Source organism: Microtus pennsylvanicus, chromosome 2 (assembly GCF_037038515.1).
Source record: "Microtus pennsylvanicus isolate mMicPen1 chromosome 2, mMicPen1.hap1, whole genome shotgun sequence".
Lineage (NCBI taxonomy): Eukaryota > Metazoa > Chordata > Mammalia > Rodentia > Cricetidae > Microtus > Microtus pennsylvanicus.
The window spans coordinates 132,532,196-132,555,997 of record NC_134580.1 but is presented as its reverse complement, the minus strand read 5'-3'; the positions used below and the strand labels follow the sequence as shown (position 1 = coordinate 132,555,997).

The following is a 23,802-nucleotide window of genomic DNA, read 5'->3' as shown; positions in this document are numbered from 1 at the left end:
GTGCTGGTTGCAAGCCAGTACACAGCATTTCTCCCTGATCTCTCCCTCAGTTTTTGACTCCAGGTTCCTGCTTGCATCCCTGTCTTAGCTTCCCTAGATGATGGGCTGTAACCTGTGAGATGAAACAATTTTTCCTTCCCCAAGTTGCTTTTGGTCAGTGTTTTATCACAATTGAAAACAAACTAGAACATCATGGATGCTGCCACCCACATCTCAGAGACCTTGGGAGTTTAGTTCCGTCCAAAGTATCTTCAATGGAAAGTGATTCTTATATATGCTTTATGTAAGGTCTGAGGTCCTGATGTTTGCATCTCTTGGAGACTTGTACCTTGGCAGCTACGCTAGTTAACATCTCTGAGACAGCCTGTAGTTAAAGCCTTAACTCTCTCATTTTACATTCAGCAGAGGACACTTGGGGAAATTGTGAGTTGCTGCCTTAGAGTGCTGTAGGGTTCCCTTTATGGCTAAGCTGGAGAAGAGCCTGGAAGGATTGTGCACCAGGGACCGGGGTAGGGCTGGGTGATATCTTCCTCCAAGCTTTTGTGAGATCCATCAGAATGTTACACCAGCCAGTTTGCCTTTCCTCTTGATTACTTTTAGAGCCGAGGTATCAGTTTAACATCAGATTCTTTCCAAACTGTCTCCCTAGTTACCAAGATATATACCTGTTGTTTGGCTCTGAAGACCGAGAAGACTTGCTTGGTCTTACCATCAAAAGTATATTCTCTCTGCCTGCCATAGGCACCCTTACCCAGCTGCCGCACACGGTGTCAAGCCAGACCAGCCACCCAGAGGTAACACACTTTTTGCCTTAAGATGCCCTCTCTTCCCCAGGTCAGCTGCTCCTTACCTTTTGAGAGCAATTGCTGGTTTGAAAACAATTAAAAATCAGTGCTGCCGAGACTGGTGAACATAATCAGATAGCTAGCCTCCTCTCCCTTTTGTCTACATATGTGCCCCTTCGTTTCCCTTTGCTCCTTTCTTTCTCTTGGATTTAAAATAAAGCAGAAGGACCTGAGCCAGAGTGGACCTGAAGAAGCAAGCTCCATGGGAGCGGGAGCAGGAGCAGGAGCGGATCCCCTTCAGGGACATTGGCAGACTGGAACTGAGCCAGCCACCTGGGCCAGAGCAGACCTGAGACAGGGAACTCCACAAGAACAGGTACAGGGGAGCAACCGCTGAGCGAGTGAGCCAGAGCCAGAGACACCTGGAGGGTAGGGACGTGAATCTGGGACCTTCAAGGGTGTAGACCTAAGCCAGGACCCCTGTGGGTCTGGGCCTGAGCCTAGGACTTCTGAGGAACTAGGCCTGAGCCAGGTCCCCTGGGGCTCTGGGCATGAATCTGGGACCACTGAGGGAGTAGGCAGGAACCAGATATCTCTGATGGTCCAGGTGTGAATCTGGGACCTCAGAGGGAGTAGGCTTGAGCCAGGACCTCTGTGGGTCTTGGCGTTTGTCTGGTACATCAAAGGCAATAGGCAGAAATCAGAAACCTCTCTGGGTCTGAGCCTGAATCTGGGACCTCAGAGGGAGTAAGCCTGAGCCAGATCCTCTGTGGGCCTGGGCATACCCAAGCCTGGGAACTCTGAGGGAGTAGACCGGAGCCTTTGCAGGACCAACTCCAAGCCAGGGACCTCTGCAGGAGCAGATCCAGACTAGGATTTACAGAAACAGGGCAAAACTGACAACCTAGGCTAGAACAGCAAACTCCAAGGGAGTGGAGTAAATCCCGGGAGCACTAAGCGACCTCCAGAAACATGGAGTGACCAAAGGGGTAACTAGAACTCTGGCACAGATTGTACCACGAGGAACAACAATCTGAGCCTTGGTTTCACTGACACTTAGAAGATTAATCAACAGAATCACCGACAGCCCCAAATACACCTATTAGAGGAAAAGATGAGTAGAAAGGGTAAGAACACACACAATACCACAAAGAGCAACACAACACCAGTAAAACCTAAAGAAGCTACAATAGCAAGACTTGAACAGCCAAGCCGGGCAGTAGTGGTGCACGCCTTTAATCCCAGCACTCGGGAGGCAGAGGCAGGCGGATCTCTGTGAGTTCGAGGCCAGCCTGGTCTACAAGGTCTAGTTCGGGGACAGGCACCAAAGCTACAGAGAAACCCTGTCTCGAAAAACAAAAAAAAAAAAAAGACTTGAACAACCAAATATAGATGAAGCAGAAGAAAATGACCTAAACAATAACTTCAGCAGAATGTTTGAAACTTTAAAAGAGGAAATGAGAAATTCCCTCAAGGAAATGGAGGAAAAGACAAACAAAAAATTGGAAGACAACAGCAAATCCCTTAAAGAAAACCAAGAAAAAGAAGTCAAACATATGAAAGAAACTATTCAAGTCTTGAAAACTGAAATAGAGACAATAAAGAAAACACAAGCCGAGGGAATTATAAAAACAGAAATTATGAGAAAATGATCAGGAACCACAAATGCAAGCATGAACAGCAGAATACAAGAGACGGAAGAGAGAATCTCAAGCGCTGAAGATACAATAGAGGAAATAGACTCGTCAGTCAAATAAAACATTAAATCTAACAAAAGCTTAATACAAAATGTGGGTCACCATGAAAAGGCCAAACCTAAGAATAATAGGTATAGAAGAAGGAGAAGTTCAACTCAAAAACACAGAAAATATATTTAACAAAATCATAGAAGAAAAGTTTCCCAATCTAAAAAAAGATATGCCTATGAAGATAAAAGAAGCTTACAGAACACCAAATAGACTGGATCAAAAAAAAAAAAAAAGTCCCGCCGGGCGATGGTGGCGCATGCCTTTAATCCCAGCACTCGGGAGGCAGAGGTAGGCGGATCTCTGTGAGTTCGAGACCAGCCTGGTCTACATAGCTAGTTCCAGGACAGGCTCCAAAGCCACAGAGAAACCCTATCTCGAAAAAAAAAAAAGTCCCCTCGCCACATAATAATCAAAACACTAAACATACAGAGTAAAGAAAGAATATTAAGAGCTGCAAAGGAAATAGGCCAATCAACATATAAAGGCAAGCCTATCAGAATTACACCTGACTTTTCATTGGAGACAATGAAAGTCAGAAGGTCATGGTCAAATGTTATGCAGATATTAAGAGAACATGGATGCCAGCCCAGACTACTATATCCAGCAAAACTTTCAATTACCATAGAAGGACAAAAGATATTCCATGACAAAACCAGATTTAACCAATATCTAGCCACAAACCCAGCCCTACACAAAATACTAGAAGGAAAACTTCAACAAAGGGAAGTTGGCTACATCAACAAAAACACAGACAATTAAAAAAAAACAACAAAAAACAAACAAAAAAAAAAACCCAGACAATTGATGATCTCATAGCAGCAAATCCCAAAGAAGGAAAAAACGCACAAATTAACATCACCAACAATAAAAACTAAATTAACAGGAGATAGCAACCACTGGTCATTAATATCCCTTAATGTAAATGGACTCAACTCACCCATAAAAAGGCACAGGCTAACAGATTGGATATGAAAACAGAATCCATCCTCCTTCTGCACACAAGAAATGCATCTCAACCTCAAAGACATAGTCTCAGAGTAAAGGGTTGGGAAAAAAATATACCAATCAAATGGACCTAAGAAATAAGAGGGTGTAGCTATCCTAATATCTAACAAAACAGACTTCAAGCTAAAATCAGTCAAAAGAGACAAAGAAGGTCATTTCATATTAGTCACAGGAAAAATCCATCAAGAGGAAATCTCAATACTGAACATCTATGCCCCAAATACAAGGGCACCCTCATATGTAAAAGAAACACTTCTAAAGCTTAAATCATACATTAAACACCACACATTAATAGTGGGAGACTTCAACACTCTACTCTTACCACTGGATAGGTCAGTTAGACAAAAAATGAACAGAGAAATAAGGGAACTAACATATTTTATGACTCAAATGGACTTAACAGACATTATAGAATATTCCCATCCAAACAAAAAAGGATATACCTTCTCAGTACCTTATGGAACCTTCTCAAAAATTGACCACATACTTGGTAACAAAACAAACCTCAACAAATACAAAAAAAATTGGAATTACCCCATGTTTTTATCAGATCACCATGGTTTAAAACTAGAAGTCAAAAGCAATACTAATTTCAGAAAGTCCACAAACATATGGAAATTAAACAATGCTCACCTGAATCATCCATGGATCAAGGAAGAAATAAAGAGAAAAATTAGAAACTTCCTAAAGATCAATGAAAATGGCCACACAACATACCCAAATTTATGAGACACAATGAAGGCAGTGTTAAGAGGAAAGTTCATAGCACTAAATGCCTACGTAAAGAAGCTGGAAAAATCCCACACTAGTGAATTAATGGAACATTTGAGAACTTTAGAAAAAGGAAGCAAAATCACCAAAGAGAACTAGATGGCAGGAAATAATCAAATTGAGAGCTGAAATCATCAAATTAGAAACAAAGAAAACAATACAAAGAATCAGTGAGACAAAGAGTTGGTTCTTCGAGAAAATCAACAAAATAGACAAACCTTTATCCAAACTAGCCAAAAGGCAGAGGGGAGAATATCCAAATTAACAAAATCAGAAACAAAAAGGGGGACATAAAAACAGACATGGAGAAAATCCAGAGAATCATCAGGTCATATTTTGAAAACCTGTACTCCACAAAATTGGAAAACTTAAAGGAAATGGACAACTTTCTGGATAAATATCACTTACAAAATTAAATCAAGACTAGATAAGCAAATTAACAGACCTATAACTGCTGAAGAAATAGAAACAGTCATCAAAAGTCTCCCAACCAAAAAAAGCCCAGGACCAGATGGTTTCAGCTCAGAATTCTACAAGATTTTCAAAGAAGAACTAATACCAATACTCCTCAAATTATTCCACACAATAGAAACAGGAGAAACATTACCAAACTCATTTTATGAGGCTACAATTACCCTGATATCCATTTCACATAAAGACATTACTCTCAACAGAGGAATCTAAGATCCCTGAAAGACACTTAAGGAAATGTTCAACATCCTTAGTCATCAGAGAAATGCAAATCAAAACAACTCTGAGATTTAATCTTACACCTGTCAGAATGGCCAAGATCAAAAACACTGATGACAACTTATGCTGAAGAGGTTGTGGGGAAAAGGGAACACTTCTGCATTGCTGGTGGGAATGCAAGCTGGTACAGCCCCTTTGGATGTCAGTGTGGTGATTTCTCAGAAAATTAGGAAACAACTTTCCTCAAGACCCAGTAATACCACTTTGGGGTATATATCCAAAGGATGCTCAATCGTGCCACAAGGACATGTGCTCAATTATGTTCTTAGCAGCTTTGTTTGTCATAGCCAGAACCTGCCCCTCAACTGAAGTAATGCTGAAAAAGCCTTTATCAGTCATGGTTGCCACCCTAACCCTAACCCTAAGCCTAACCCTAACCCTAGTGCCTCATGTATCAGAGCCTGGATCAAAAGAGAGCAGGAACAGCAAGTGGAGGATTTGAAAAGAGATTTTTAGGAGACAGGAAGTTGTAGCAGAAGGAGAACGGATTTGTAATGTGTGAAACAGGCGGGAGAATTCAGCATGGTACGGGGTGGGGGAGCAGGCAGAAGCAGAGAATGGGGAAAGGGCAGAAATGCAGAACCCAAAAATCATAGGTAATTTGGATACATTTTGCAGCGGATTGGGTATCAATTAGATTTAAACTTGTTGCTCCCCATTTTCAAGCCTGTGCTGGAGACCGAAGACCATGGCCAGTTGTACTCCAAGATATCTTGGGGTCAAATGGTTGCAGGGAGGATGGGTTATCTTTGGCTAGAATGTCTCCTAACCAAAGGTCCCAACAGTGAAGAGTACAAATGGTCTGAAAAGAATCAAAGCAGGAGAGGAGGAGTTATGGAAGGGCACTGGTTCAGACAGCTCCCCTATTTCGGAGCACTAGAGTCACAAGTCAGCTTTCAAGGTATTTTGATGACCTCTGCTCATTCCCCCAAATGTAGTCCATTACCCCGATTCCAGGAATTTTAAGATGCTCATTTGAAATGTTTTATTTCCCTTTCCCTCATACCATAAACTGCCTACAGGTGCTTTTGCTCTGGATCGGGCTTTTACTAATAAAGCCTTGAAGTGAGGAACAGCCTCAGATGAGCTTGGTGCTTGGGAAGCTTTGCTGGGAGGGGCCTTGCTGATTCTGCACTTTGTTAGTGTCTCTACAGACAGACGTTCCAGGCCTTCTCTGTGATGCTGCAGAGTCTGGTGGTAAAAGACCCACATCTGGAAAATTTTGACAACATTTTTAAGGTAAATGAAATGTCAGGTGCTGTGGTTTGAAAGAAAATGGCCCCCAAAGAGAAAGGCACTAGTAGTTGGAGTGACTATGACCTTGTTGGAGGAAGTGTGTCACTGTGGAGATGGGCATTGAGGTACCACATGTACTCGAGCCACACCCAGGGTCTCAGTTCACTTCCTGTGGCCTCAAGATGTAGGACTCTCATCTCCTTCTCCAGTACCATGTGTGCCTGTACACTGCCATGTCACGCCATAGCGAACCTGGGCCCTCTGGAAGATCAGCCAGTGCTCTTAACCACTGGGCCATCTCTCCAGCCCCACCCTCACCCTCATCTTTAGTCCTTTAAGAGCATACCATTAAAAAAAATTTTCCAATGCAGAAAGGGCTGAAAACAGACAAAAGAGTAAAGTACTGAAATGAACAGAGATAAATCTAGAAATCAAGCTTTGAAGGAGCCAAGGTTTTATGTCTTGCTTGTCAACCCATCACTTCAATGTAATCTGCTTTATCATTAGTGTAGTAGGCTTCTTGAACTGCCAGCCTCCAAATCATGGCACAGAGACTTATTAATTATGAATATTTGGTCTTAACTTAGGCTTGTTTCTAGCTACCTTTAAAGAAAAACTTAAATTAACCAATTTCTATTTATCTGTGTGCTGCCCTAAGGCTCATTTATCTCATCTACGTATTGTCCTTCCTGCTTTTCTGCTTCCTTCAAACCTGGCTGGCTGGCCCCTGCCTAACTGGCTGGCTCCCCCTTTTAAGAAAAGCCAGCCCCACCTATCTTTCCTCTGCCTAGTTATTGGCTGTTCAGCTTTTTTTTTTTGACCAATCAGGTGCCTTAGGCGGGCAAACTAAAACAGCAACACATCTTTACATAGTGAAACAAATATTCTATTCTGCAACACATTAGGAGTGGTTTTTAGATATTGAAGTAATGTAGAGTTTTTTACTTCACATGTTCTTTCTTTTTAAAAATTTATTTATTTTTATTTTAAAAAACATTAGTGTTTCCCTGCATGTATGTCTGTGTGAGGGTGCCAGGTCCCCTGGAACTGGAGTTACAGACAGTTGTGAGCTGCCATGTGAGTGCTGGGAATTGAATCTGGGTCCTTTGGAAGAGCAGTCAGCGCTCTTAACCTCAGAGTCATCTCTCCAGCCCCTCACATGTTTTTTTCTAACAGAGTACAAGTTTTACTTCATGTATTCCTGACAGACCATTTGACCTTCCTTATTTTTTATAGCACATGGACCCCTGGTTACAGTCAGACAAAGACCATAAGCGAGAACGGGCTACAGCCATCATGGCCCAAGTCCTCAAATGCTTATCCTCTTATCTCAACCTGAAGGTGAGTAACCTTGAGTGACCGAGGAAGAAGCAGGCAGGCACCCTTTATTGTTTTCTCCTCCCGTAACTTGGGCTGTGTATTCCACTGGTGCAGGTATAGTTGCCCAGTGCTCGGCATTATTTACATGTCTGCCCCGACCCTAAAGTGTGCTGAGTTTGAGGCCACATACTGTTTGTTAATCTTTGCACCCCTGTTATTAAGCACGCCAGCTGAAACACGATGCAGAAAATGTTCCTGAATAGATGAAGAAATAGATACAACCTGAAAATATCTAAAGGGCCCACACTAACATGAGCTATGTGCAGTTTGTCTTTGAAGAAATGAAGTCAAGCCAAGTATGGTGGTGCTTGCATCTAGTCCCAGCACTTGGGAGGCAGAGGCAGGTGACTCTCTGGAAGTTTGAGGTCAGTCTGGTCTCTATATCTAATTCTAGGACAGCAAGGGATACATCTAAAAAGATCTTGTTAAAAAAAGAACAAATGAAAGAAAGAAAAACAATGAAGCCGAGCAGGTCAGTTCAGACTAACCAATGCAAATCTCAGGTTTTCTAAGAGAGTTTACTGTTGTTGCCTGTGCTGAGGCCGGGGAGGGAATCCAAGAGACAGAGCGACCAGACAGAGACTGTTCCTAGTATCTCCACCTTCTTGTCGCCATCAGAGGAAGAATTCTGTGTTGGGGCCAGCCTCGACAAAAACACCTTCCTCCAGAGTGGAGGCGTGGGAATTTAGAAATATAGTAAATACAAAGACATGAATGAAAATAATAAAACGCGCCGGGCGGTGGTGGCGCACGCCTTTAATCCCAGCACTCGGGAGGCAGAGGCAGGCGGATCTCTGTGAGTTCGAGACCAGCCTGGTCTAGAAGAGCTAGTTCCAGGACAGGCTCCAAAGCCACAGAGAAACCCTGTCTCAAAAAAAAATAATAATAATAAAACGCAGAAACATGTAGGATAGTATTGGGAGGGAATTTTTCAGTGAATACTGAAAATTCGCCCGCGTTTAATTTCTGTCCCGACCAGCCGGATATGAACCAGGAGTACAAACCCTGGAGGGGAGAAATGAAGGGGCAAGAGACACGAGAAACAGACAACAACTCTGTATTCTGATCAAGCTGCCAACTTCATTTTTTCTCAGGAGCATTATATAGCATAAAGGCAGCGAGGAGGGTGGGATGCTGGAATGTCAGGTCTGGAAACGTCCCTAACTGATAGGAAGAGATAAGGAAATGCCGAGGGTCTGTAAATGTTTACAGGGGGAAATGCTAATTACTTCTGGAGCCCGCAGGTTTGCAGGCCTTTAGGCACTCTTTTTTTTTTAATTTTTATTTTTATTTCATTTATTTATTAAAGATTTCTGCCTCCTCCCCTCCACCGCCTCCCATAACCCTCTCCCAATCAAGTCCCCCTCCCTCATCAGCCCGAAGAGGAGAGCAGTCCGGTTTCCCTGCCTTGTGGGAAGTCCAAGGACCTCCCACTTCCTTCCAGGTCTAGTAAGGTGAGCATCCAAACTGGCCTTTAGTCACTCTTAACTCACAGGGAGAGATAAGAAGATACTGAGTTATTTCCAATTTCCAACTGGTTAATATACCCCTTACCCCAAAAGGTAAGAGTAAAACGAAAGACTGCATTAACATACAAATTGAAAGTCACAGGGTATATTCATCACTCATGCCCTAGACCAAACACTCTATAGCAAATCACTCCCTGGGTAGAATCCCAAGTTATTTCCATAAAGGGAACTAGAATCTAATTGAATCCTTAGACTTTTGTTTTAGGTAGGAACCAACTACTTCCCTATTTCAGAAGCCTGAGGTCTGGCAACTAGCCTTGACAATAGCCTTGAGAGAGCAGAATTCTGATTAAAAACTGCTTTGGGCCTTTGTTAGAAGCACAATAACTTTGAATGAACTAAAAACAAGTCCCAACCTCTCTTACCTTTGGCCTCATTGGGCCTCCACAATTCAGAGACAAAGTAAGGAACTGGGAGGAGGTTTATCAGTAAGAGAAAGTATGAACTCAAGGGTGAACGGAGGTGTCCCCAGAGTCAGTCATACCCACCAGTGTTTGGGACTGCATTTTTCCTAGGGAAACATAATGATTAAGAGGATTGTACATGGGCTAGGTCAGAGATGAATTCCTAAATCGGGTCTGCTCCTCTTTTCTATACTTACCTGGAGTTTTCAGATGTGTCTCAGAGATAGGAAAGGCCCAAACTGCAATGCCAATAATATGGAAGCCATTATAATGAAGTAAAAGCCCATCCGTCTTGACTGGCCATGCTGTCCCCAGCTGCTTGTGCATGGCTGTGCGTTGACTGTTGGAGCCTACTTAGTCCTACTTAAGTCCTCCAGCCTCCAGCCACTGTGCTGCCACCAGCATGGTATGGTTAAGGGGAATGTTTCAGTGTAGATATGAACAACAGAGTGCCAGAGGCGAAGAGAGAAAAAAGTAGACTGGACATGGCCAGCAGACTGGGCCTGACTGTTAAGTTTTTTCGACCAACAAGCCTCTCTGCCAACGCAATAATCCAAATTAGACCAAATCAGACTGAATTATTAGAGGAAACCCAGGTTTAATGGACACCAACGCTCCTGGGTGCCCCCCCTGGGAAAACATGGGAGTGAAGGAAGGAGAACCTGAGAAACCATGGAAAATGGGAAGACCACGTGTTCATTCGCTGGGAGGCAGTTTAAATAGCCTGTGGGAGTGAGTGGTCTTGCCCCTCCCTGGGGAGGGGTCACCGTTTGGAGGGCTTTTTTGTTTGTTTGTTTTGTTTTTCTGAGACAGGATTTCTCTGTGGCTTTGGAGCCTGTCCTGGAATTAGCTCTGTAGACCAGGCTGGTCTCGAACTCACAGAGATCCACCTGCCTCTGCTTTCCGAGTGCTGGGATTAAAGGCGTGCGCCACCATCACCTGGCTTGGAGGGCTTTCTTGAAGGTGGAGTCTGTACTGCAGCCGCTCCCAGGGCCTGGGAGCTTGGACATGGAACTTTCCACCCAACATTTCAGACAGACTCCTTGTATATATGGATGCCAAGGGGCTGGGGTGAAACCCCCAACTAAACATTCCAGACTCTTTGTATAAAGGGGTATTAGGGTGCTGAGGTGATGCTTTTAACCAAACACTGACCATCTGCAAGACAGGAAATATTAACAGGGAATAGAGGAATAGAGAAAACAGAGAATCAAGAGTGGAGCATAGAAAAAAACATAGCAAGACTAGCAGGATTATAAGAAAAATGAGTAGCTGGTGGGAGGGCTTGCTGCCTGTGGCTTGTTCGGCCTGCTTTCTTATAGAACCCAGGACCACCACCTTGGGGTGGCCCCACCCACAGTGGACTGAGTCATCCCCATTAATCACTACAAAATTGCCCTACAGCTGAGTCTTTTTAAAAATATTTCTTTTGTGTGTGTGCATTGGTGTTTTGCCTGCATCTATGTCTGTCTGAGGTGTTGGATCCTAGAATTAGAGACAGGGGCTGGAGAGATGGCTCAGTGGTTAAGAGCACTGACTGCTCTTCCAGAGGACCTGGGTTCAATTCCCAGCACCCACATGGCAGCTCACAACTGTCTGAAGATCCAGTTGCTAGAATTAGAGACAGGTGTGAGCTATGTGGGTGCTGAGAATTAAATCTGGGTCCTCTTGAAAAGCAATCATTGCCCTTAATCACTGAGCCACCTCTCCTGTCCCTACAGCCAGATCCTATGTGAAATTACCTGGTGTGAGTGAGAAGGAAACATGGAACATGCAGCAAACCCGCTTAGGAGGGGTGTGTACAGGCCTGGGGAAGTCAGTGTGCAGAGAGAGAGAGAGAGAGAGAGAGAGAGAGAGAGAGAGAGAGAGAGAGAGAGAGAGAGAGAGGAAGATGGCCCGTCCAGCTTTTAAAAGCTGTCTAGCGCATGCGCACAGGGGGTTAATGTGGTACATCATACGCAGATGACAGGGCTCACACATACACGCAAGGGCTTAGCTGAGTCATAAGTGGATCACAAGGGGCCCTTTAACATCCCTGGGGGCCATTAGGCACTTCTGCTTGAGGGCTTGTCTGCACATGCATGACCCCTAGAACCCGGAAGTATCAGCCTTATGTGGCTGAAATCATTACATTATGGAGGCATTTTATCAATTGCTATTCTCTCCTTTCAGCTAATTTTAGCTTGTGTCAAGGTGACTAAACTAACCAGTACAGGCTAGAACTTTGAAATGTGTCAAACAGGTATTTGTGATACTGAAGAAGGCCAGCATGAGCTTTGATGTGCTGATAGTCACAACACACAGGTAGCCATAGGTCCCTTCTACCAGAGGTAAGGGAAATGACTCCTTTTGGTAGAGGGTGTCAGGTTCCAAAGAAGCAAATGGCTACTGTGGTGCCTATTAGGATACCCAAGTGTCTGCTTGGCCTCTAGGTTCACTCAGTACCCTGGCTCCTCTCAGCGCTTCTCACCCTGCCCCCACCCTAACTCTTTCCACCCCAGGGGCTTCACTTCCTTTACCCAAGTTTCTCCTTCCTATAGAATAACCCTGTCATTTTGGCCATTCATTCTGCTGGTTCCTCTTGGCTCTTCTCTTGGTCCCCTCGCTCTTCTTTCTCTCTTATTACCCACCCCTCCCCACATACACACACCATGGCCTGATTCCCTCTGGACTCTTCCTGATGCCTCTGGCTGTTCTCTCCCTCATATGGACAATAAAATTCTCAGCCCTACCTTAGAACTGTCATGTCCTCATTTCAGCCGGAGGGGGAACCAGCTTCACAAAGTTCCTGAGGACTGCTGGCTTTTCCTAACTGCAGCACAGACTACCCCTGTAGTCAAGCGGAGCCTATTTCTGGATTTTTGGACTGCCTTTTGAAGTCTGGTGAATTGGAATTTCCTTTGGAATGATACAGTTTACTTTCTTTTCCCCTGTGCCTGTTTATTTTCCCAAGGATCCCATGTTTAAGTCCTCGTATTTCTCTCTTTCAGTCCTGTACTTCTTAGTTGTTGTCAATCCTCTGCTGTAGCTTCTAAAAAGAATCCCCCCAAACTGTGATCACCTCTCCTGTGTCTATTCCTCTTTCCTTCTGCAAATCAGTGTCTCTTGCTCTGAGCAGGTCATCTTCCTTGCCCCCATCCTCCTCTTTGCCCCCATCTCCCTCCTCTTTGCTCTCATCCTTCTCTTTGTCCCTCTCCTCCTCTTTTACTTTTTCTTTTCCTCTTTCCCTTCTTTTCCTCTTTGCCCTCCTTCTCCTCATTAACCCAGTGACTCTCTTTGCTGTTAAAATTCAGGATCTTGATGTACTGGCTGTTGTGCTTTCCTGTCGCTTTAAGGGACAAGCCACGCACACTCCCATTACCTCTGACCTGCCCGCTGCCATCTTGGGCCCTTCCTTTTCTGCTTCCTTGATGTGCGTGCTTTTTATTATAAGGAAGACCTGGGAATGTTATGGTTTTGGTCCCTTTAAGAGACAAGCCACACCCATTCCCCCTCCCCATCCGCTGAGGCAGGCTGATCTTCAGCTTCTGGCCTGAGCTCCTTCTCTTTTCCATCTTCCTCTCAGAGAGGCGGCTTCGCTTCTGCCTCTCTCCCCATTTCTCTGTCTCTGTCTCTTTCCTGAGCTCCTTCTCTTTTCCATCTTCCTCTCAGAGAGGCGGCTTCGCTTCTGCCTTTCTCCCCATTTCTCTGTCTCTGTCTCTTTCTCCTCTTCTCTCTCTCTCTCTCTCTCTCTCTCTCTCTCTCTCTGTCCCCCCCTTCACCCTTCCTCCTCCATAACCCCCTGAATAAACATTCAACCTCACCCTGCATGTCGTGTCTATCCATGTTTCTGTCTTCTGCCCGCCTGGGACCAGCCATTGCTCAGGAACCAGCAGCTGTCTCTGCCTGGGGCCCACTGCCTGCTGCCACATGGCCCACCACCACTGCTCTGGGACCAGCAGCTGTCTCTGCCTGGGACTGGCTGCTCCCAGGGCCTGCTGTCTGCCGCCACATGGCCCGCTGCCACCATTTGGGACCTACAGCATTTCTGCTGCATACTGCCACCAGGGATCTTGAAGCATTTTTAAAAAAGAATAACACTGGCTCCTACCTGTCTCTGCAGCCCTTACAACCTTACTAGTCTCTTCTAGATCTCTAACTACCTAAAGCTCATCTTGCTGCTTCAGCTACTTGGAATGCTCAGCCTCAATTCTCCATGTAGCCACTCACTGTAGTGTTCAGTTCAGATGCCTCCACATTAAAAAAACAAAAAACCCTTGCCAGCCAAACAATGCCATCCAGCACTTGGGAGGGAAAGGCAGGAAGATCGCAGAAGTCCAGTAGCATCCTCAGCTGCAGAGGCAGGCAGATGTGTGAGTTTGAAGCCAGCCTGGTCTACAAAGTAAATTCCAGGACTGCTAGAGCTGTTACATAGAGAAATTGTGCCTCAAAAAACCACAGGAAGAAAAAGAAGTTTTTTAGAACTAGAAAGCCTGGTAAGTTGAATTCAAGCCCTATGACTTACATAAAGGTGGAAAGGAAGAACTAACTCCACAGAGTTATCCCCTGACCTCCACACTTATGTTGAGGCAGATGAGCCCAAAGATGCATCTCTCTCCCTCTCTCTCTCTCTGCCTCTCCTTCTCTCTTCCCCTCTCTCTCACACTAAAATGAAAACAAATAATTTTTTTTTTTCGAGACAGGGTTTCTCTGTGGCTTTGGAGCCTGTCCTGGAACTAGCTCTGTAGACCAGGCTGGTCTCGAACTCACAGAAAAACAAATAATTTTTAAAAGTAGTTTTTAGTTTTAGTTTGTTTTATTTGTTTATTTATGTATTGAGACAGATTCTCACTATGTAGCCCTAGCTATCCTGGAACTCACTTTATAGACCAAGCTGGCCTCAAACTCAAAGAGATCCACCTGCCTTTGCTTCCCTACTGCTGGTGTTAAAGACTTGCACCACCATACCTGGCTTGTAGGCAGAGTTTTCCTGTCCTGACTGCCTGCTCCCAAATAATCAGCAGCTGCTTCCCAAATAAATGACTCTGAGACTTAATATAAATTATAAATGCTTGGTCAATAGCTCAGGCTTATTACTAACTAGTTCTTTTAAGTTAACCCATATTCCTTATTTATGCTCTGTCATGTGGCAATACCTTTATTAGCATGACATACTCATCTGCTCCCTCTGTGTCTGGGCTGACTCCCTCTGGGTCAGCTCTGACTCTGCCCTTCTTTATCCTATTATCCTCAATTTGATTGTCCCACCTATATTTCCTGTCTGGCTATCAGCCAGTCAGCTTTTTATTAAACCAATCATAGCAACATATATTCACACAGTGTACAGGAGTATTCTACAGCACTGGCTTAATATTTTTTATTTTTAAAAAAATGTATATAGATGCTGTGCCAGCATTTACACAGTGTAGTCAAATATCTCGCAACAATATTTCTCTGTGTGTAGCTCTGACTGTCTTAGAACTCACTGGCTCTGTAGGCTAGGCTGGCATCAAACTCACAGAGATCTACCTCCCACGTGCTGGGATTAAAAGGATGTACCACCAGCACCTGACTTTAATCAATATATTTAAGAATTAGTGCTGTACTCACTTTGATAGATTTTTCTTTGCTTAGTGTGTCATAAATTTCTTGTTTAACAGGTTTTCATGATGGGGTTTGTTCCTGTATGTTATTGGGTCCCTAGAAAGGATAGGCATGAGTTATACTACTAACCCAAGCCTCCAGGCCAGACACTTGATTTCTAGTGGTTATGTTCATAGAATGATTATGCCATAATTTCCTTTTCCATTAGTAGGCAAATATTTTCAAAATGCAATCCTTAAAAACAATGCTGGATGAGTTTTAGAATTGTCAGGGCTACATAGAGAAACCTTTGCTTGAAAGATTAATTATCTAATTAATTATTTTAAAAATTAGTGTTGGAATGAACATCATTATTGCCAAAACCTCCTCATTTTAGAGCATGTTCATAGATTAGGTTGCCCTTTGGCTGGAGGAATCATAGCAAATATGTAAAACAGTAACCCCCAGAGATCCAAGGGCCTGGGACCCTTTAGCCTCTTTGGAGTTGCGGACTCCTCAACAACTCCAATTGAAGGTGAAATGCCCCCGTATTCTGATGACATTTTCTTTCCTTCTCACTTAGTTTCCCCTGCAGTTCCAAAAGCTCGGACATCTGGTGGCTCTGATGGCACTGCTGTGTGGGGACCCAGTGAAAGAGGTGGCTGAAGAGGCTGCAGAGGGAACACATTACCTGCTCCATATCATTATGAAACTGAAATGTAAGACACTGTGGAATGAAGGTGTAATCTAACGTTTAGCACAGCCATAGGCGCCAGCTCTCCTCCTACCCTCCCTTCCATGTTCTAGAAATATTTTCTTTAGCAATTCATAGAGAGAAAGGTCCATAGTCCATAGGCAGAGATGAGGCAATGCTGATTGTGCTGGTGTGAATAAGAATGGCCCCTTTAGGCTCGTATATTTGAATACTTAGTGTTTTAGGGTTTCTATTGCTGTGAAGCGACACCATGACCATGGCAACTCTTGTAAAGGAAAATATTTAATTGGGGTGGTTCTCTTACAGTTCAGAGGTTTAGTCTATTATCATGCAGGCATAGTGCTGGAGCTGAGAATCCTTATATCTTGATCCAAAGGCAGCAGGAAGTGAACTGTCTTACTGGGCACGGCTTGAGCATTTATGAGATTTCAAAGCCCACCTCTACAGTGACACACTTTCCTCATTAAGACCACAACTCCTAATAGTGCCAATCCCTTTTTGGGCCATTTTCTTTCAAACAGCCATACTTAGTCAACAGGCAGTGGCACTATTTGAGAAGGATTAGGAAGTGTGGCCTTGTTGGAGTAGGTGTGACCTTGTTGGAGGAAGTGTGTCACTGGGGTTGGGCTTTGAAATTTCCTACCCATTCCCATTCCACATCCAGTTTCTCTCAGCATATGGATCTTAGCTACTTCTCCAGCACCATGCCTGCCTGCCTCCATGCTTCCTGACACAATGCTAATGGACTAAACTCCTGAAACTCTGGACAAGTCCACAATTAAATGCTTTTCTTTATAAGCGTTGCCTTGGTCATGAAGTCTCTTCACAGTGACACTACAGTGACTAAGACACCGACTTCAACACTGGAGCCATAACTCTGTCTCGGACCCCACTCACGTGTCCACCATCTGCATGGCTGTGGAGTAACTAGACCTTGGTCATAGAAACAAATTGGAGTGATTGGTTTGGTCAGAAGTGGGAACTACTTTTCATCATCTGGTCTTCCTCCCATAACTGTTCATTTAGAATTGAATTGGGATTCAGTAGTGTGCTCACTGGTTATGTCAACTTGACACAAGTTAGGGTTATCAGAAAGGAGAGAACATCAATTGAGAAATTGCCTCCACAATACTGGACTGTAGGCAAACCTGTAGGGTGTTTCTTTAATTAGTGATTGATGTGGGAGCACCCAGCCCATGGTGGGTGGTCCCACCCCCAAGCTGTTGGCCCTAGATTCTGTAAGCTGACTGAGCAAGCTGTGAGGAGCAAGACTGTAAGCAGCATCCTCCATGGCTTCTGCATCCCCTCCTGTCTCCAGGTTCCTGCCTTGCTTGAGTTCCTTCAGTGATGGACTGTGATGTGGATGTATAAGGCAAATAAGCCCTTTCCTTCTGAAGTTGCTTTGGTCATGGTGTTAGTACAGCAATAGAAACACTAAGACAAATAGTAACTAGAGTACAAAGGTCCCTAATCTTTGTATCAGTCTAGGGGTATCCAAAGGAGTCAACAAAGAAACACCATTAGCTGTAATATAAAGGAAATGTACAGAAACATGAATAAGAGTCAAATGTGTTGATGAGTTCAGAGAAGGCTTTCTGAAGCTGATGTGAAGACAGCAACCAAGCAGGTGAACAGGTAGAAAAGGCACCAGAGGGAACCGCCTTAGCGACTGAGGAAGCTCTGCTTCCAAAGCAGCCACCCATGTAAGGCAGCTCTGAGTGTGAGCACTGTTTACAAAGACATAAGTAAGGAAGTGCAATTGATCATTGTCTGTAAGGGTTTTGGCACCAGATGTATGCAAGCGGGCATAGCAAAGAAACTGCCGATGTGACTTCCCCATTATTATTAGGGAGGGGGAATGTCCAGAGGCATCTAGAGGAGTCTAAGCAGAGAGAGAGAGAGAAAGAAAAACAGACTGGATATGACAAGGGCTATCTGCAAGAGAGGGGAGAACAGCAAGAGAACAAGAGGATAGCAAGAGATAGATAGATAGATAGATAGATAGATAGATAGATAGATAGATAGATAGATATGAAAATATTGGCAATAGCATGGGACAAGAGGATAGCAAGTGAGAAGAGATAGCAAGAGACAGAGGGGTCTGGGGAAGAAAGCCTTGTCCTTATCAGAAGAGCAAACTGGTGTCCGAGAGGAGGGACTTTGAAATATGTAACAAGTACTTGTGAACATAGATTGAGGAAACCTGGAGAGCCAGTATGGGCTTTGATATGCTGCCACAGGTCCATGTCAATGGGTAGCCATATGCCTTTTCTGCCAGAGGTATAGGAAATTATTTCTTTTAGCAGCTGGAAACTGGCTTCACAAATTCCTAAGTAACACTGACTTTTAAAAAATTGTTTCTTTTTGTTTGTTTATTTGTTTGATGCAGAGTCTCACTATGTAGCTCTGGCTGTCTGGCTGTCCTGGAACTCACTATGTAGACCAAACTGGCTTCACACTCAGAGATCCACCTGCCTCTTCCTCCTGAGTGCTGGGATCAAAGGTGTGTACTAGTAGGCCCTCCTAGGAATACTGGCTCTTCTCTAATGGATGGAAATCCTCCTGTAGTCCAGTTTGAATTTATTTCTGAATATCTGGACAGCCTGAGACTTAATAATTGAATTATTGACTCAACAAATATTGACAATGCCCTGTCCAGCAATATGAAATCACATTAAAGCATGAGAAACAAGCCAAATGTGCTGACACAGACCTTTAATTCCAGCATTCAAGCACTCAGGAGGCAGAGGAAGGTGGATCTCTTTGGCTTTAAGAGCAGCCTAATCTATGTAGTTGATGTGCGATTCCCTCTGTATGCTTTGAATATGTTTTATTACCATTGATTAATAAAAGAAGCTGCTTTGGCCTATAGCAGGGCAGAATATAGCCAGGTTGGAATGGAAGGAATATATATATATATATATATATATATATATATATATATATATATATAGAGAGAGAGAGAGAGAGAGAGAGAGAGAAGGTGGAGTTAGGGAAACTCCATGTAGCTGCCGAAGGGCACAGATGCTCTGGAACCTTGCAGGTAAACCATGAGCCTCATGGTAATACATAGAATAATAGAAATGGGTTAATTTAAGATGTAAGAGCTAGCTATAAATATGCTTAAGCTATTGGTCAAATAGTATTGTAATTAATATAGTTTCTGTGTGATTATTTTGGGTCTGGGTGGCCAGAAAATGAATAAGCAGCCTCTGCCTACACATAGTGAATTCCAGGACAGCTAGGGCCATGTAAAGAGACCTTGTCTCAAAAGGACCAAACCACAACAAAAATAAAGCACATTGAAGAGGCAAGGCAGTACAAGGGGAGTAGGCAACTCACTGGTCAGCAAGTCCCACTCCTCTCCAGTGGGGTAGTGCCGGAGCCTTCCCTTTTTTCTACTCAGAAAACCACTCCAAATCTTTGCTCTGTTTGTTTGTTTGTTTTTGTTTTTTGAGACAGGGTTCCTCTGCGTAACAGTCCTGGCTGTCCTGGAACTAGCTCTGTAGACCAGGCTGGTCCCGAACCCACGGAGACCTGCCTGCCTCTGCCTCCCAAATTCTGGGATTAAAGGCATGCACCACCATCATCCAGCCCAAATCTCTGTTCTGACAAAACACCTTTTCATTTCCCTTTGGCTGTTTGTATATATTGCTTTATAAGGAAGAGGACAGGACCTGCCTGCAGATTAGATTGATTCACTCAAGGGAAAACCAGGGATTGACTTCACATTGGCCATCAGAAGGACTTAGGAATGAGCAAAAAAGAAGCAGAGTGAGCATAATAACGACGCATTCTCTTCCTAGATGCCACGCAGGACAAAAACAATGGCAAGAGCTTGAGAGAAAATTTGAAAAGGTGCAGGGAGCTGCTGGGGCACTACAGTGTCAAACAGTTCTACTCTTGTCCCTTCAAAATTGTCCAGGTAATTAGAGAGCTCAGAAGCATCCAGGAAGGCAGCCCGAAGTGCTGCAGGGTGGGGAGAAGCCAGACATCTTGTTTGTTCGTGGAAATGTGAGATGGTAAAAATGACACTGGAAAGTTCTGGTTTTTTTTTTCTTATAAAACCAACCACAGGAGATTTCCCGGGAATGTGCTCTGTAAGCATCCAGGATTTTCAGAAAAGGTACCATGTTCATGAACTCACACAACAGATCCCTCGTTCTCTTTTTTAAGACAGGGTCTCACTGTGTGTCACTGACTGAACTGGTACTCACTGCATAGACCACACTGTCCTAGAACTCACAGCAGTTTGCTTTTGTCTGCCACCCACATGCTGAGATAAAGGCTTATACCACCAAGTCTTATTGCCCTGTTGTCTGTCTCAGTTTAGTGGTTTATTTCAACTTGCTGAAGAGGTCAGTGATTTCACCTCAGTCTAGGGAACTCTCACTGAACGCCAGCTACTTGCTTGTGTTAAACCTTTCATGTACAGGAGCTTCAAGAGAGGCTGGTTGAACCAACAAGCTATGTGCTTTTATGTGTAACTGTTCATTACTCAGCAAAGACACATGCATCTGCTAGGTATGTTAGAGACAAATGAAACCTATAGGCTGGGGAGATGGATGGCTCAGTAAAGGGCTTTCAGTGCAAGCATGAAGACATGAGCACTAGCCCCAATAGCCATATTTAAAAAGGGAAAAGCCTGGCTGGGCAGTGGTGGCACACACATTTAATCCCAGCACTCAGGAGGCAGAGGCAGATGGATCTCTGTGAGTTCAAGGCCAGCCTCATCTACAAGAGCTAGTTCCAGGACAGGCCCCAAAGCTACAGAGAAACCCTGTCTCAACTCCCCCCCCCCCCAAAAAAAAAAGAAAAGAAAAAGAAAAAAGCTGAGTGTAGCAGTATATTCCTATAGTCCTAGCCTGAGGAGAGAGAGCCAGGAGGATCTCTAGGATCTGATGGGCAGCAAGTCTAGCAGAATCAGTGGCTTCCAGATTTAGTAAGAGACCCTGCCTCAGAAAATAATTGACAGATTGACAGAGGGAAACACTGAGACAGACCTCTGGCTTACACATGACATTGCTCCCATGCATCCATACATACACATACGTGTATGCATACATACATGAATACAAACACACATAAAGGGATACTTAAAAATCTTACTCATGTAGGGTCTAAAGTACCAGGTAATCCAGTGCAGGTATCAGTTTCTTCATCTATCCGGTGGGAGTCTGTACATGCTGGGTCGACTCCATTGTCCTAAGAGCTGAAAAATGCAAACGCTTGGCATACTGCCTGTTGAACAGTAAGCACCCAGTGGAGTGTATCTGTTCAGTCATGTGGAGCCAGAGCAGTAAAAGGCTGTGAATAGACTTTAGCTTTGGACTTTTTGTGCTTCCAGTTTTCCATTTTGGTAAATATATTAGGGTTCTCTAGAGGGGTAGAACTTATAGAAAGTATATATGTATATGAGTTATTAGAATGGCTTACAGGCTATGGTCCAGCTAGTCCAACAATGGCCGTCTGCCAACAGAAAGTCCAAGAATCCAGTAAGGTGTTCAGTTTTTGAGGACGGATATCTCAGCTGATCTTCTGTAGATGCTGGAATCCCAGAGAAGTAGTCTCTAATGCCAGTGAAGGGATGGACTTGCTAAGAGAGTGAGAGCCAGTTCCCTTCTTCCTTGTCCTTTATATAGGCTGCCATCAGGTGTGGCCCAGATTAAAGGTGGGTCTTCCCATCTCAAATGATTTAAGAAAAAAATCCCTCACAGGTGTACTAAACTGCTTGGGTTTTCGTTAATCCCGAATGCAGTCAAGTTGACAGCAGGGCATAGCTACCCAGTAAATAAGCCAGCACTAGACAGCACAGCTCTCTCTCCCACAGTGCCAGAGTGCTGGGCCTCACACATCACAGGCAAACACTGAGTTGTATTCCCAGCCCATACCAGGTATCTTGAGAACTCATTTTTCCTAAATCGTTGCAGGTCTTTGAAGTTTTTCTTGATTCACAAGAACTCAGACAGTTTGTAATTACTACGTTGGACAGCCTGAAAAGCCTGTCCCGTCCCTGTACCCAGCAGACAGCAGGAGAGTTGTTGATAACTTTGATGAAGCATGCAGAGGACCGATTTGAGAAGGTAAAAGCACAGAGCCGTTTCCTGGGTTTGAAATAGAAGCAAGCCCTGTTCCCCCTGGGTTTGAAAGAGAAGCAGGCCCTGTCCCTCCTGTGGCTGAAAAGGTCTGGCCATTTGTGCTCACCTGAACTAGGCACTAGTGGGGACAGGACCAAAGCCTTGCTCTGCTGTTCACAAGTACGTAAGCATGGACTCACCAGTCCCCATACCAAACTTAAGGTGCAGGGCTGGAGAGCTAGCTCCATGTGAAGTGTTGTTTCACAAACATGAGGATCTGTGTTCAGATCCCTTGGACCCATGTGAAAGCCTGGCATGGTCCTGAGCGTCTGTAATTCTAGCACAGGGAACAGAGCTAGGCAAATTCCCAGAGCTCAGTGCCCAGCAAGTCCAGTTGAAATGGTGAGCTCCAGTTGATTGAAGAGATTGTGTCTCAAAAAAAAAAAAAAAAAGGTGGGGAGTAAGAAAGACACCTTTGACATCAAACTCTGGCCCCCAGAGGCGCACATATGGATGTGTGCTGACACACTCCCGAACATCTCTCTCTTGCTCTCTGGTGTGTTCCCCCAAAGAACAGGATTTCCCTGGGAGATGTAATTGATGAATATGAGTTTGGAATTCAGCGCAGATTCTGGCCCAGATGAACCAAAGGTAACAATTTAAAGCAGCAGACAGCCAGAAGTGACTCTGAAAGGAGACCAGATTTCCCCAGCACCAAGAGAACCTGAGAGAGAGAGAGAGAGAGAGAGAGAGAGAGAGAGAGAGAGAGAGAGAGGGAACTCGCCTAAATATATTTAAAGCCCACGGAAGAAATAACAAAGGAAGCTGAGAAGTGGGTGGTGCATGCCTTTAATCCAGCCAGGCAGAGAGGCAGGTGATCTCTGTGCATTTGAGGACAGGCTGGTCTACAGGGCAAGTTCCAGGACAGGCAACAAAGTTACACAGAGAAACCCTGTCTCTGAAAAAAAAAAGACAAAGGAAAGAAATAACAATTTATTTTTATCATCTAAAATGCAAAAGGACTGCACTGGGGGCCAATAAAATGGCTCTATGAGTCAGTGACGGCTGCACAAGCCTGATGACCTGAGTTCAATCCCCAGATCCATGGTGGGAAAAGGAGACAGAGTTGTCCTCTGACCTCCAATATACACACCATGGCATGCCTGCACTTAACTTTACATGTACAAAACAATAATAATTCCTTTTAATAAAAAGGGTAAAACTGGGTGTGGTCTTACATACAAATAATCCCAGCACCTGGAAGGCTGAGACAAGAATATCAAAGGGTTAAGGCTGGCTTGTGCTACATAGTGAGTTTCTAGCTAGGCTAGGCTTTGAGGCAAAACTCTTTCCCCTAAAAATATTTAATTAATTGACTATCTTAATTAGACATAGAAAGAGTACAGAAATAGCTAAGTGTAGGAGCCACTGGCATTTTAAGTACTCATTGTGTGTTTCTGGAATGAAGGTGCTCTGTGAAGGGTGCTCATCCATGCACAGAGTCCCGCGTTCCCGCGTTCAACCCACAACACCGCAACAATTTCAGAAAGAAAGGGCATTTTTAAAGAATAAGAACCCATTTTATTTAACCTATAAAAATAGCAAAAATAATGGGGTCTAGAGAGATGGCTCAGTGATTAAGAGTACAGGGTTCAATTCCCTGTACCCCACATGACAGCTCATAACTGTCTGTAACTCCAGTTCCAAGGGATCTGACACCTTCACACAGACAACACCAATGCACATAAAAATAAAAGAATCATAAAAAAGAAAATTCCAAAGATACAGAAGGAACACATCAGAGAAGTCAGATGGCTCTTGGACGGTTCGGGAGCCTTTA

General features: G+C 44.1%; 1 protein-coding gene across 1 annotated transcript in view; it reads left to right on the top strand.

Annotated features, from left to right (window-relative positions):
- Mroh8 (maestro heat like repeat family member 8) overlaps positions 1-23,802 on the top strand; it is an 85,428-nt gene that overhangs the window by 33,634 nt on the left and 27,992 nt on the right. The window contains exons 6-12 of the mRNA XM_075962821.1: positions 650-794; positions 1,006-1,161; positions 6,203-6,298; positions 7,532-7,636; positions 15,754-15,889; positions 19,692-19,810; positions 21,816-21,968. Coding sequence (XP_075818936.1) covers positions 650-794; positions 1,006-1,161; positions 6,203-6,298; positions 7,532-7,636; positions 15,754-15,889; positions 19,692-19,810; positions 21,816-21,968 — 910 coding nt within the window. The remainder of the gene's footprint in view (positions 1-649; positions 795-1,005; positions 1,162-6,202; positions 6,299-7,531; positions 7,637-15,753; positions 15,890-19,691; positions 19,811-21,815; positions 21,969-23,802) is intronic.